Source organism: Chlorocebus sabaeus, chromosome 12 (assembly GCF_047675955.1).
Source record: "Chlorocebus sabaeus isolate Y175 chromosome 12, mChlSab1.0.hap1, whole genome shotgun sequence".
NCBI lineage: Eukaryota > Metazoa > Chordata > Mammalia > Primates > Cercopithecidae > Chlorocebus > Chlorocebus sabaeus.
In genome coordinates, this window is record NC_132915.1 from 86,360,541 (window position 1) to 86,374,019 (window position 13,479).

Genomic DNA, 13,479 nt, shown 5'->3' on the forward strand with positions numbered 1-13,479 from the left:
AGAAAAATACAATAAATATTCACTGTAATCATGATGATCCCCTTCTCACAAATGGAAAAACTGAGGCTATTCAAGGTTTAAATCTTGATAATGTACAAAGCCTTCAACTGGCAAGATTTGAACTCTGGTTTGTCTGTTGCCATACCTTGCGCTCTTAATGAGAAATTTTATTCACTGCCTCTAGGGTCATCTTTACCCTAGCCAGCACCTCTTTCTGTCCACAGTCTCAAGCCCCCTGAAATCTTAGAGAAAGAGGCTCTTAGCCTTTATCTTCCAACTGAGTGTGGCTGTCCTGTGAGGAGACTCCTTCTTCCCCTTTTGTTTCTTTCCTCCCCAGCTGCGTGCACTTCGCATGTGAGAACACTGACTGCCCAGAGCTGGCTGTGGAGAATGCTTCTCTCAATTGCTCCAGCAGCGACCGCTACCACGGCGCCCAGTGTACTGTGAGCTGCCGGACAGGCTACGTGCTCCAGATGCGGCGGGATGATGAGCTGATCAAGAGCCAGGTGTGTGCAGGTGCTGAGCTCAGAGCCTCTCTGCAGCCCAGGGAAGGCTTACTGGGTGTTGAACATGTTCTCTGCTAAATACCCAGCAGCACTTAAAATAGTGCTGCCACACAGTAGGTGCTCAATAAATATTTATTGATTAAATGAATGAGTGAATGAATCAATTAACCAAGCAAGCAGTCTGGAATCTCTAAGAAAAAGGGTTCCTGTGCTGACTGGTGTTCTACACAATACTTGCCAGTGTTTTTGTATAGGTTGCAAATCTCCAAGACCATGGGGCTGAGTATTTTGGAATGAATATCTTACAGTAAGAACTCTGACATAATTGAATGGGCTGCTTTAGGACGAGGTGAGCCCTGACAATGAGATGTTCATTCATTCACTAATTCATTACAAAGCATCTGTTCACTGGAAATTGGATGCTATACTAAGTGCTAAAGAAGAGGAAGCCATTAAGATAAACCAAGTCCCTCCTCTGAAGGAGTTTCATGCCTAGTGGTGGAGGGAAAGTCAGACAACTCATTAATAATGACCCCACTGTGTGACAAATGCTGTCAAGGGAAGTGTAGGGTGTTGTGGAGGTACAGGGAGATTCAAGGGAGGTGCCTGGGAAAAGTGACATGGAAACAGGCCACTAGACAGATCAGCAAAGGGGTGTGTGTTGGGGAGAAGGAAGAAATACATAAATATATGTACTAGGCACAGGCATGGATAGTATGTGGAAGCACATTGATGAGAAAAAAAAAAAATCATGCCACAGATTGTTTGTTTGTTTGTTTGTTTGTTTTCTTTTTCTATACTCACCCAAGCAATGAGGCTGGAAGGGCCAGCTGAATCCACTGGTGCAGGGCCCTGTCGGTTTTGTCAGGAAGTGTGGGGTTGATCTTTAGGACAACAGGGAGCTGTTGCAGGAAGTGACATGGTCAGATCCTGGTGACAAAGTCTCTTCTAGATACTCTATGTAGGTGTAGCTTGGAGTTCAGCAGTAAGACTGGTAGCAGGGAGACCCCCTCAGACAGTCATCAAAGGAGTCATGGAAGATAGGACGTGTCCTGCATGAGATTAGTGGTAGTGAATGATTTGGAGTGATGTGACAGAATGTTCCTTCAGCAAGATGGTGCTATAATGTCCCAGGTGGGGCATAGGGGAGTGGGACAGGTTGTCCTGGGATTTGAGGATTTCCGTCACTAAATGTAGCATTTTCCAGGGCTGGCCAGTGGACTTTGCCTTCAAACTGCAAGCACACAGGGCACCTTCCGTATTGTTGGGAATGCCTATTTGTACAGAACTTCTGGACTTGCTCTTCTTAGACACCTACTTCTGTGTGTCAAACTTGGCAGGCCTGAACTCCTGTAGAAACAATGAAACTATTTTGGCAGTGAGGGACCTCACTCAAGCACACATCCCTTTGATGTGTGCTTAAGAGGGAAAATGTCCTTGCTTTTAAATCCCAGATCAACATTTGGCATCTCCAGTCTCTAGGATTTAGTGGCTTCCTCCTTGAATGAAAGCCTCCAGGCTGCAATGATTGTCCATCCCTTGGCTCCGTAGCATGGCCTTGCCCTCCGCCCAGCTCTGCCATCTTGTAGTTCGGTTCAAATCTCCATTTACTCTTTCATTTTTCCTAGGCTTTTTCTGACTTTGTGCCTTTCTCTCTTGACTATTGAGCCACTAAATCTCAGAGTAGGGAGTGGATCTTTGAGCAGTTCTTGAGTTCAATCCATCCATTTTGCCAAAGGGAGAACTCAAGTAAGGAAAGGAACTTGCCTGTGGTCTGATAACATGGAGGAAAAACATCCAGGTCTCCTATAGCCATCGAGAGTGCCTACTGTGTGCCAAGCACTACAACAGGTTCCTAGTAACTCCCCTAGAGCTAATAAAAGACACAAAAATCAACACTTGATGTCCTACCATTGAACTGTATTTCACAGTCTGTTTTGTGAAAGAAGTCATCATGCCCTTTGAGGTCTCAAAACCTCAAGATTCTCACAGTGAAATGGAAATCATGATCTGGGAGACTCTATACACAGCAGTTAAGAGCATAGCCTTTGGACTCAAGTCCGACTTATCCTTTTTCCAGCTGGTTAACTTAAGGCTGATCATGTAACGTCTCAGAGTCTCAGTCTCTGTGTCTTTAATTGAGAACTGAAATATCCAATTCATGCAATTATTGGGATCATTAAAAGTGAGCTAATGTTAAACACTAAGCATTGGTCTCCTAGTACCTGGACGAGACTCTGAGCTGTCACCTTGGGAAGAAGGGTATTTCTCCACATCTAGGGCTCAGTCTGCCACTCCTCACTATGCACGCCTCTGCCTTTCAGATGGGACCCAGCGTCACAGTGACCTGTACAGAGGGCAAGTGGAATAAGCAGGTGGCCTGTGAGCCAGTGGACTGCAGCATCCCAGATCACCATCATGTCTACGCCGCCTCCTTCTCCTGCCCTGATGGTACCACCTTTGGCAGTCAGTGTTCCTTCCAGTGCCGTCACCCTGCACAATTGAAAGGTATCAAGAACGCCTTCCTCAGCTCAGCCTTCCTCTGTCTATAGGAAACCTAGAGGCTACGTCCAGGCTCTCTTTCTGGCTCTCAAACACCAAGAGTGGGATGGGGTTTTATCTGTGCTCCTGACTTCTTCCTACCAATTGTGTCTATGTAAACTGCCCTGCTGTGAAGATAAGAAAGAAAAAAGAGTATGGATAATTATGACAGTGAAGCCCTTTCCAAGACCTTGGAAATCTTGCAAAAAAGAAAAGAAAGAGAGGATAAAAGTGAAGGAGGGAGGGAAGAAGGAAGAGAGAAAAAGAAAAAAGAGTTGCATTTGGGACTGATGAAATGAATTCACTCGTATGATTAGGGCCAGTAAGCCTTACGAAGTAAGTGTTACTATTATTCCCATTTCACACCAAGCCTCAGAGGGTTTAAAGAACTTGCCCAAGGCTGCACCATCAGTGGTGGGGACCATATTGAAGCCCAGGTCTGTCTTTCTCCAGTGCTGGCTGCTACTTATCAAAAGGGGCCAGCTAGGCAGAGAAGAGCAGATATGGACAGGAAGCATCTGGCATCCTCCTGAGCTAGGCACCAGGGCTATTGAGAGGAATAAGACTCTGGCATACCGGAGGTCACATTTTAGAAAAAAGTGAGTAGTTGGCCTGGGTGTCCTAGAATGCTGGGATTAGATGTGGAATGTATTAATAACTCCAGACTAGGAAATCACACTTCTCTCAATCAATCAGAGGCCTTTGGGAAAGGGAAGTGCATAAATTAGCATTGATTATTACAGCCCTCATTGTGGCTAATAATAATCGTTAATCAAAACAATGCATATCCTTCCACTGCCAGCTGTGGTTAGGGAAGAGTGACCTGGCTGGGGAGACAAGGCCTTAGGAGGACCATCATTCTAATAGTTGGTGATCCCAACTTTGCTTTTCCTTTGACTGGGCAAAGGTCCTGCTGCCTTTCTCTTGAACTTGATATTGCCACCTAATTTGCCCTCCTACCCTTATCTCAAGCCAGGGGGTAAAGAGGTGATCAATGTCAACTTTCCTTCTTTTACTTGCTTCCCTTTTCTCCTTTCTACATTTTGTTTTTCCTTTGATCATAACATAGTTTAAACAAAAAGAACAATAATTTTTTTAAAAAATCTTTTATTTTAAGTTCAGGAGTGCATGTGCAGGTTTGTTATATAGGTAAATTTGTGTCATGGAGGTTCATTGTACCGATTATTTTATCACCCAGGTATGAAGCCTGCCTTAATACCCTTTAGGCATTTTTCCTGATCTTCTACCTCCTCCCACCCCCTTCCCTGTGAATAGGCCCCAGTGTTGGTTGTTCTGCTCTATGTGTCCATGTGTTCTCATTATTTAGCTCTCACTTATAAGTGAGAAGATGCGGTATTTGATTTTTGGTCCTGCATTAGTTTGCTAAGGATGATGGCCTCCAGCTTCATCCACGTTCCTGCAAAGGATATGATCTCATTCTTTTGTATGGCCACATAGTATTTCATGGTATATATGTACCATATTTCCTTTATTCAGTCTGTCATTGATAGGCATTTAGGTAGATTCCATGTCTTTGCTATTGTGAATAGTAAAAGCACTAATTTTAAACAGTCAATAAATAATAATGATAATGACCAGCTTGAAATCCTTTCTGCCCTCAGTTTTTGCCCCACCTGGCCCTCTCCTCTATTCGTACCTCTTGTTCTTCTTAATCTGTCTTATTCCTCTGTAACTTCTGTTAAAGTCTACCCCTTACCAAGTCAATCCCTATGTTCCTTGCCATCTCCCCGTACCAGCCCTTGGCTAATGTAGCCTCTCGATTGAGTGCTTGTCTTTATTCCAGTCCAGCTGGTGCATTTTTGTTTCCTCCAAACAATATAGTGGCCAATATTCTTTCACATTCTAACATGCTAGAGATGGACAAGAACTCAGAGATGGCTTTGGTTTAAGGACAAACAAGTTTGGTGATTTGTTCAAGGTCACAGGTAAATTCATACTTTATGCATTCAACAAATGAATACCAAGGACCTGCTATGTGCTCAGCAGTAGGCTAGGCTCTAGGAGTAAAGAAGGTACAAGATACAGCCCTTGCCTTAGGATCTAGAAAGTGCCAACAACATGAGGCAAGTGCTTAGAATACCAGATTGAAGGTCTGAATTTCTCTCCTTGAGTTCTGTTCTATGTTAATTTCAATCTTTACGGCACTCCAAAAGAGACTCGATCTCCTGGGTAATCTTTTAAATGAAGTAATAAAAATAAGTACCTCTCTTTTGACACTGCTACAAGTTCACAATTATTTTAATGCTCATTAGAGATTGGAATTTCCTTAGCCACATTTGTAGAAAGGCTGAGCAGGATGTATTTCTCTGCAGTAAAAGATGAACAAGTGAATTTACAGAGTCCCAAAACTTGATGTAACCTAATCTCTAATATCAACACCTCTACCAAGAGATATTACCCTCTACCAGGAATTTCAGGCTCAGACATGCCTTCACTTCATGTCTTGAATCATGTTCCCCCAGGAAATACAGTGGGGGAATGAGGGCAGAAGATATGGAACTGACAAAAGTCAACAGGTTCTCTTCTAAAGCCAGTTGCCACTGTGGGCAACTAGAGCTCAGTCCCTCTGGGAAACTCTGGGAGATGGTGGAGAACATGCCTCAGAGTTATTGCAACTCTGGAAACTGGCACATGAATCCAACAACTCCACCATTAGTTTAGTGGTGCTTCCAGGGGCATTAATTCCTTGGTACTTTAAACTCGCCCTACATATGGACAGAGTAAGCATCCATGACCAGTATAACAAGCCTCAGGCAGAGAGTTGGCAGTGCAGTAAGCATCTTTCACAGTATACAGGTCAGTGCCAAGAAGACATAGGAAGGGCACGTCATGTATCATACGCTACTTTCTTCAAAGCCACATTGTAGATGCAGGGTAGTGGCTACAGCTGGTGCACGGAAATACTGCCCGGCTGAAAACTCTCTTGGAGTTTGTTGCAGGGATGGGGGGACATATCCATGGTCCTGAATCACCAGTGCCTGCTTTAGCTGTGGTGCACTGCTAACTCATATTCACCCTCTTCCAGAAAGCACATTTCTGGTTTGCATTTTCTCTCTTGATTAGCATTTTGGAATCTTTATGTTCTCCTGTCACAGAAGAACCATGACTTTCACTTCATAATTTACAATATACATAGCTAATACAATGTACATATTTAGAGTCCCAACACCTTTTCCACAGATACATTATCTCTCTCGGGCAATTTGAAGAGGGTGTGCTTCCTGTACTTTTTATACAGCTCCCCTTCTCACTAATCTTGTGCTTTACCTGGGCACCCCAAAGCAATGACTGCCCCGATTGCAAGGGCAATGCAAAAAGAAGTTTGTAGACCCTGGTATTCTGGATGCTTCTATGCTTCTATGGAAACCAAATGAATCACCTTTCCGCACACTTTACTCTTTTTACTTGATGTTAAAATATCTATAGTTGTCAGTCTCACAGTTTATCAATGTGGAATCCCCTCTGGGGTTTACAGACACCAATCTGCCTTGTGCTAACCAGATGAGTCATACTGACGAAGAAGAAAAATGACAAAAATGAGAAGGAGTAAATGGAGAAGCATATATAAAATTGCAAAGTACTTTCTCCCCTTTCTTCCTTTTCCTGCTTTTTCTTCATAGTACTTGGCACCTTCTGGCACGCTAAGTAGTATACTTTTTAGGATAACTTATTGTACTCCTCCCTGTTCCACTAGATTACAAGCTTCAAGAGAGCAAAGCTATTTCTATTTTGTTTTATTTTATTTTGTTCACTGTTTTTCCTTCAACATATAAAAGTATCTGGTGCAGAATAAGCACTAAATAGATGTTGGTTGAATGAATGAAGACTTCTGTGAAGATTCTTTCAGAGCTACTAATGAAGATGAAAAGAAGAAGGAAAGTGGGAGGAAGTGGGGAAGTGAAGGAAGGAAAGGAGGGAAGAAGGAAAGAAGGAAAAAAGTTAAGAAGCAAATAAAGACATTGACAACACTTTCATGGGCACTTTTCATAAATGTTGTTTTATTTCATCTTCTGAGCACCCTGAAAGGCAGAAGCAATTGTTTGCTTTTCACAGATCGGAAAATTGAGATTTGATGCTTCCAGAATGAATAATAAAAGCCCTGCTGATCATATGTAGTAGCCTACTTCCCATTAAAAACAACCATCTCTGTAGTTAGACAGAATTTGTTTTGAACCTCAGTTTTGTCTTTTGCCAACTAGAATAACTTGGTCGAGTCACCTCTTTCTGAGTCTTCATTTCCAAATAAAGACTGTCATACTAAATGCACTGTTTATTGTGAGAATAAATAAGATTGCATATCAGAAGCCCTCGGTACACAGTAACAGCTCAATAAGTCCTTGGTACACAGTAACTGCTCAATAAATGTCAGTTTTCTCCCTACCACTCCACCCCTCCAACCTGCAACTCCCTGAGCTTCCCAAATGCTTCAAGCCCTGGTTGTCAACACCATTCAGTAATAACCAGGAAAAGGAGAGTTTGGTGGAGAAATACAAGTTTCAGGTCCTCCTCTATTTGTCTCGGGAAGGTTTTAGGCAGGCTGTGCCTCGATAATATATGAGCTGGCAGTGAAAAGCCTAACTCCCGTGTTTTACTTTTATTTGCAACGTTCCCCTTCAGACCAGCTTCCCGATGGCAATCAGCACTCTGTCAGAGCTGGCACAGGCTACGGGGGAAGTGCTGCTCTTTCAGCTGCTTTGGCAAAGCTTCACTGAGCACCAGGACCTGAACAGAAAATCAAACCTCCTGATAACACAATGCTGTCATTTCCAGGCACTGCTGTTGGGAGCTGGGGGAGGTGGTAAGCAGGACAGATACAGGGGTGCTGGGCCCAGGGGGAGAGTGGCAGCTTGACGTTATACACTCACTGATACAGAGGTTGCTGTAGTTTCTGGTATGAGCTTTTGCTGCCAACTATTAGAAGGCAAGTTCCTCCATCTCTGTGTTCAGATGTCCACTTGTAAAGTAAGAAAGATGGATTCAAGGATTGTGAATGTGTCTTTTCTATGCAGCAGAAGAGGCTCAGGATCAGAAGTCAGAAGCCTTGGATTTTAATTCACTGTAGACATGGGGGTAATTCACTCCCCCCATTTAGATCTCCTCTTCTTTGTGGCAGCTCTCTTGATCTCCCTAGGCTCCTCAGTTGGAAGTAGAAGGGGTTGGAATTCCACATAAGGGATCTCCTGGTTTGTCAAGTCAGCTAAAATCCAAGTGGCTATGCATTAGCTTGGCTAGCTTGGCTATCAGAGACTCCTCCCTCCTCTATCCCTGCTTGCCCTTGTCTTCTAGGCAACAACAGCCTCCTGACCTGCATGGAGGATGGGCTGTGGTCCTTCCCAGAAGCCCTGTGTGAGCTCATGTGCCTCGCTCCACCCCCCGTGCCCAATGCAGACCTCCAGACCCCCCGGTGCCGAGAGAATAAGCACAAGGTGGGCTCCTTCTGCAAATACAAATGCAAGCCTGGATACCATGTGCCTGGATCCTCTCGGAAGTCAAAGAAGTAAGTGGGGTTGGAAATGCAAAATCATGGGCTCTGGGAGGACAAGAGTTAGGTTCAAATGCCTTGCACTCATTTCTTCACTGGAGGCAATGCCTGCCATTCATCCCATTCTGTTCTGTGAGAAGCTAGAAGGATTTGTTAATAATATTAGCTTTGGGTCAAACAGAACAAACTTTAAGTTTCAGCTTGGCTGCCTAATGGCGATGTGATCTCAGGCAAGTGACTTTACTTCTCTGCACTTCCTTTTTTTTTTTTTTTTTTTTTTTTTTTTTTTAGCAATAAGAAGGGTACGATAACAGTTACAACATAAGGTTCCTATGAAGAACAAATGAACATGTGCATGTAAAGTGTTCACAACGTGCTTTGCACATAGTAGTTGTTCAGTAAATGGTGGATAATCATAGCATCATGGTTCTAACACCCATCAGAACACTCTGTAAAAAAGGGGAGAGAACCTGGAGCTGGAGGGGCCTGAGTTTTGTGTCAATCTACATGTAGCTGGAAGCCTGACATTTCTGCCTGCTCTTGCTAAAAGAGTTCTGTGGATGAATTATCCTTAATCCCTACACAGTTCCCACCACCACCCAATAGGTCAGGTGGAGAATCAAAAATGGGAAATAGGAAATGGGGGCCCAGCTGGTGGTGTTCATACAGGGCATGGATCTAGCCATTTGGTCCTTGAGATGTCTCCTCTTTGATCCTTTCCTTGAAGACGGGCCTTCAAGACTCAGTGTACCCAGGATGGCAGCTGGCAAGAGGGAGCTTGTGTTCCTGTAACCTGTGACCCACCTCCACCAAAATTCCACGGGCTCTACCAGTGCACTAATGGCTTCCAGTTCAACAGTGAGTGTAGGATCAAGTGTGAAGACAGCGACGCCTCCCAGGTAAGCGTCCTGGAACTTGAGATTGATACCATGGTCCCTTTCCTTTCTGCTTACCAAAAACTAGCCTATACTTCAGGAACCACTTTCTCCAAGAGACTGTCTAACTAGGCTCATATGGTATAATGGCAGTGTCACCAGTGCAGAAGTTAAGAAACTGGGCTCTAATTATCTACTTTCATAATCTCTCTGAACCTCATTTTCCTACCTGCAATACCATATTTTATTTGCTCAGAGATTCTTAGCTTTGAATTTTTTTAAGCATTGGAACTTTTATGAAGGAAATCATACATGGAATCCCAATGTATGAAGTTGATAAAAGTTAAGTTCCTCAAACAGGAATGGCCAGGGCTCTTTTGCCAGTTTGCTACCACCATTACCACCCATGTTGGTCCTTGAAGTATTTAAAATCACAAGACTGCCACTATACTTAGACATCAATTGGCTCCTGAAGCATAAGGAAAAAGGGGACCATATTTAGATGAGAAGTACAGTTTTGAGAACACCATGGAAGAAAGGAAGAGCAGAAGGAGAAAGGTTTGAATTTTATCTCAATGCACATGTAACTGAGAGCAAGTCCAACACTTCTGCCTGCCTCTGCTGAAGGAATTTTCCTCAAATCCTACACATGCTCAAAAGGACAGTATGGGAATCAAGAATAGGAAAAAGAAACAAAAGGCTGAGAAAACCTTAAGTCCACAAGGAGCTCCATCTCCATCAAAGCAACCATGTAGAGTTGATAACCCAAGTCCTGTGTTTCACAGGTGTGCAAGGATCATCAGCCAGGTGGGGACAGATTTCAGTGCTGGCATCGTCTTCAATCAGTCTTTATTGGTCTTTGTTATTTCATATTAGCCTCCAAATACCAGGCACTACCAAACCACCATTCTGAATCCCTCTCCCTCCCTCCACATCCAAGCAATTACCGAGTCATACCCATTCTCCCACCACAGCGTCTCCTGAAGCTGTTCTCTTTTGTCCTCAGTGCCACTACCCTGACTCAGGCCAACGTCATCTCTTTGATGAGCCACCATGCAGCTTCTTGATCGTTTTCCTGTTTTCATTGCTGTGCCTCTTTCCAGTACCTTCTTCACATTTCAGCCAGAGTGATTTGAGCAATTATGTTAATCTCTCTGAACCAGGAGCCCCCATCCCTTAGAATAAAGTCCCAACTCCTTAGGGTGGCATTTAAGACCCTTCCCCCATACCAATAAGATGGATCTTCCTCCCCCACCTCTGCATTCTCTACCTTAAAAAGAGTTATCCTTGTACCTTTTTCAGCTGCCTGACACCTCATCTTCCTTCGCAATTTAGCCCAGGCACGCTTTCCTGCGGGAGCCCTTCCTCAATGTCCCTTCCACTGCTGGGCTCCGTGGCCCTCCTCAGGTTTCCCCTGTGCCCCTCCTCAGATTCCCCCTCACAGCATTGGCCACACTGCGTTGTCACTGCCTGCTTTCATTCCACATCCCCACACTAGGCTGTGACACAGTCCTTCACTGCATCTGCACCCGTCCTTGTGCCTTCAGCACTTAGGACAGTGCCAGGCACATAGTAGGTACTCAGGAAATGTCACCAGAACTAAGGGCAGGAGGAAGGACCACAATGAACATCAAAGGCAGGTTCCTCCTTTTACAGATGAGAAAACCAAGACTCAAAGAGGTTACTCAATTCCCCATGGTGACACAGCTGGCATCGGCCGAGTCACAGTCAGAATCCAGGTTCCCCTGTCTCCAACTGTAAATGGGCTGAGTCCAGTAGGCACCACCTGAGAATCTTGCTCTCATACATTCATGGCATCTGTGTCCATTCATGGGAGTCATTCCCATCCTTGACTGCCAGGGAGGCAGAAGCCAGTACTGGAACAAACAAAGGCTAGAAATTACCATGGCCTCTTGCAGGCCGATCAGCTTCCCTCTCACTCCCTTACATAAAACTGTTGCTAACAGTTACCCAAACTAATGAGCCAAATAATATTCTGGCTGCGGTCATGTTATCAAACTGAAACTCAGCCTGCCTGGGGCCTTCCAAGTAACTTTCATGGCCAGTTTGTATTTAAAGGAGAAGAAAATGTAAATGTATCAGATGACTCAAGCAGCTCTGTTTGACAACTAACAGAGAGGCTAGTCGCAAAGGAGCAGGGTATTGCTCGTCTGCTTAAAGAATGAGGGTGTGTGTGCCAAATGGACTCCTAATACAATTGACATTTCTACTTTGTACTGAAAATGAATTTCCTCTACCCTCAGACCAGGGGCCTGAGAGCCAAATCTAGTATTCACCTCAGATTCCCTCTTGCTGCCTATAAACATAGCAGAAATGCATGGCCCAGAGCATCTTGAATCAGCTTGTATGGAGCAGGGATTCTTTGCTTTCCAAACAAGTTTCAGATCCTGACGGGAAAGGACAAGGGCTATTGTAGGGGAGATTCACACACTCTCTTCCACTGCCACTAAAAGCAAATAAAAACCTCACTTTATTCATTCTTTGGGAGCCAGTATAACACTGGATCTGTAGTTTAAGTTCAAATCCCAGCTTCATTACCTAGTCACTGGAGGCCAAGTTACCTAACTCTTTAAGCTTCACTTTCCTTGTATATAAAATGAGGAGAAACAATACTACATACCTCATAGTTTGTTTGTGAAGATTAAATGAGGTAATGAAAATAGAGCATGTCTATGGGTACCCACTGGCCTTGTGCAGTGCAAAACCTATGCAATCATATGTGGTAGCCCCGGGGACTAGACAAATGAACTAGCCTGCTTTAAGGTCACTCCAGTGGTGAGACTCCCTATGCTCTATGTGAGCTCCTGGAGGGCCTAGAAACACAACAGATTGCAACCTAGCCCTCTGCTGGCTAGCTCTAAATACTGAGAAGTTTTCTGTTCTCTGCATATGGCTAGTCAGTTTTCCCAGCACCATTCATTAAATAGGGAATCCTTTCCCCATTGCTTGTTTTTGTCAGATTTATCAAAGATCAGATGGTTGTACATGTGTGGAGTTATTTCTGAGGCCTCTGTTCTATTCCATTGGTCTATATATCTGTTTTGGTACCAGTACCATGCTGTTTTGGTTTCTGTAGCCTTGTGGTGTAGTTTGAAGTCAGGTAGTAGGATGCCTCCAGCTGTGTTCTTTTTGCTTAAGATTGTCTTGGCTCTATGGGCTCTTTTTGACTTAAAACCTAGATAACAGTTTGATAGGTGCAGCAAACCACCATGGCACCTGTATACCCATGTAACAAACCTGCACGTTCTGCACATATATCCCAGAACTTAAAGCAAAAAAAAAAAAAAAAAAAAAAACAACAACAAGAAAAACAAAAAACAAACAAAAAACTGAGAAGGAGGCACCCATCCTGCATGAGGCCAGAGTGTGGAGTAAAGAGACCAGCATAAGCCGTAGTCAAACCCAGTCCCTTGCTTAAATAAACCTGTAGAATAAATAGTACTGTAGTTCCTGTAGACCAGCACTTCCCAGTAGAACTTTCTGCCATGATAAAAATGATCCATATCTGTGCAAATGATGACCACTAGCCGCGTGTAGCTATGGAGCACTTGAAACATGGTTGCAGCGAATGAGCAACAAAATGTTAACTTTTATTTAATTTAAAATATTCAAAGTTGAAGGTAAATAGCCATACTTGTACAGTGGCTACCATATCAGACAGTCCAGCTCTAGCACTTATGGTATTCTTGTCTGTTTAAACCAGGACAGAGAACCTTAATGATATCAGCTTTCTTTGTCTTTGTTTTTGAGTGTCTAATGTGTACCAAGTTGCTGCTGCAGGCTTGCTCTCTTTTGACAGCTCACAACATACAGTTGGAAAAGAAACAGAATCCCCATTTTACAGATGCAGAAAGAAGGCCTGGGGAGGCTAAGTTCTTGCCCGTGGCGACAAAAGAGCAGGTGGTGGTCTTTCTGATCTCTAGCTCTGCTCTTTCCACTGCTCCCAACATTTTCAGGGCAGACCAGCAGCGAAAGGCAGAGATTTTATCCCCAGGGGGTGAGGAGCTACTCATCTCAGGGTTTAATGCAGCTC

General features: G+C 43.9%; 1 protein-coding gene and 1 long non-coding RNA gene across 2 annotated transcripts in view; one reads left to right on the forward strand and one right to left on the reverse strand.

The window, feature by feature from the left end:
- PAPPA (pappalysin 1) overlaps positions 1–13,479 on the forward strand; it is a 248,975-nt gene that overhangs the window by 189,862 nt on the left and 45,634 nt on the right. The window contains exons 14-17 of the mRNA XM_073021874.1: positions 338–506; positions 2,831–3,014; positions 8,355–8,565; positions 9,278–9,449. Of these exons, the coding sequence (XP_072877975.1) occupies positions 338–506; positions 2,831–3,014; positions 8,355–8,565; positions 9,278–9,449 (736 nt within the window). The remainder of the gene's footprint in view (positions 1–337; positions 507–2,830; positions 3,015–8,354; positions 8,566–9,277; positions 9,450–13,479) is intronic.
- Positions 1–13,479, reverse strand: part of LOC140712981 (uncharacterized) — a 79,176-nt gene that overhangs the window by 59,669 nt on the left and 6,028 nt on the right. The window lies entirely within an intron of this gene.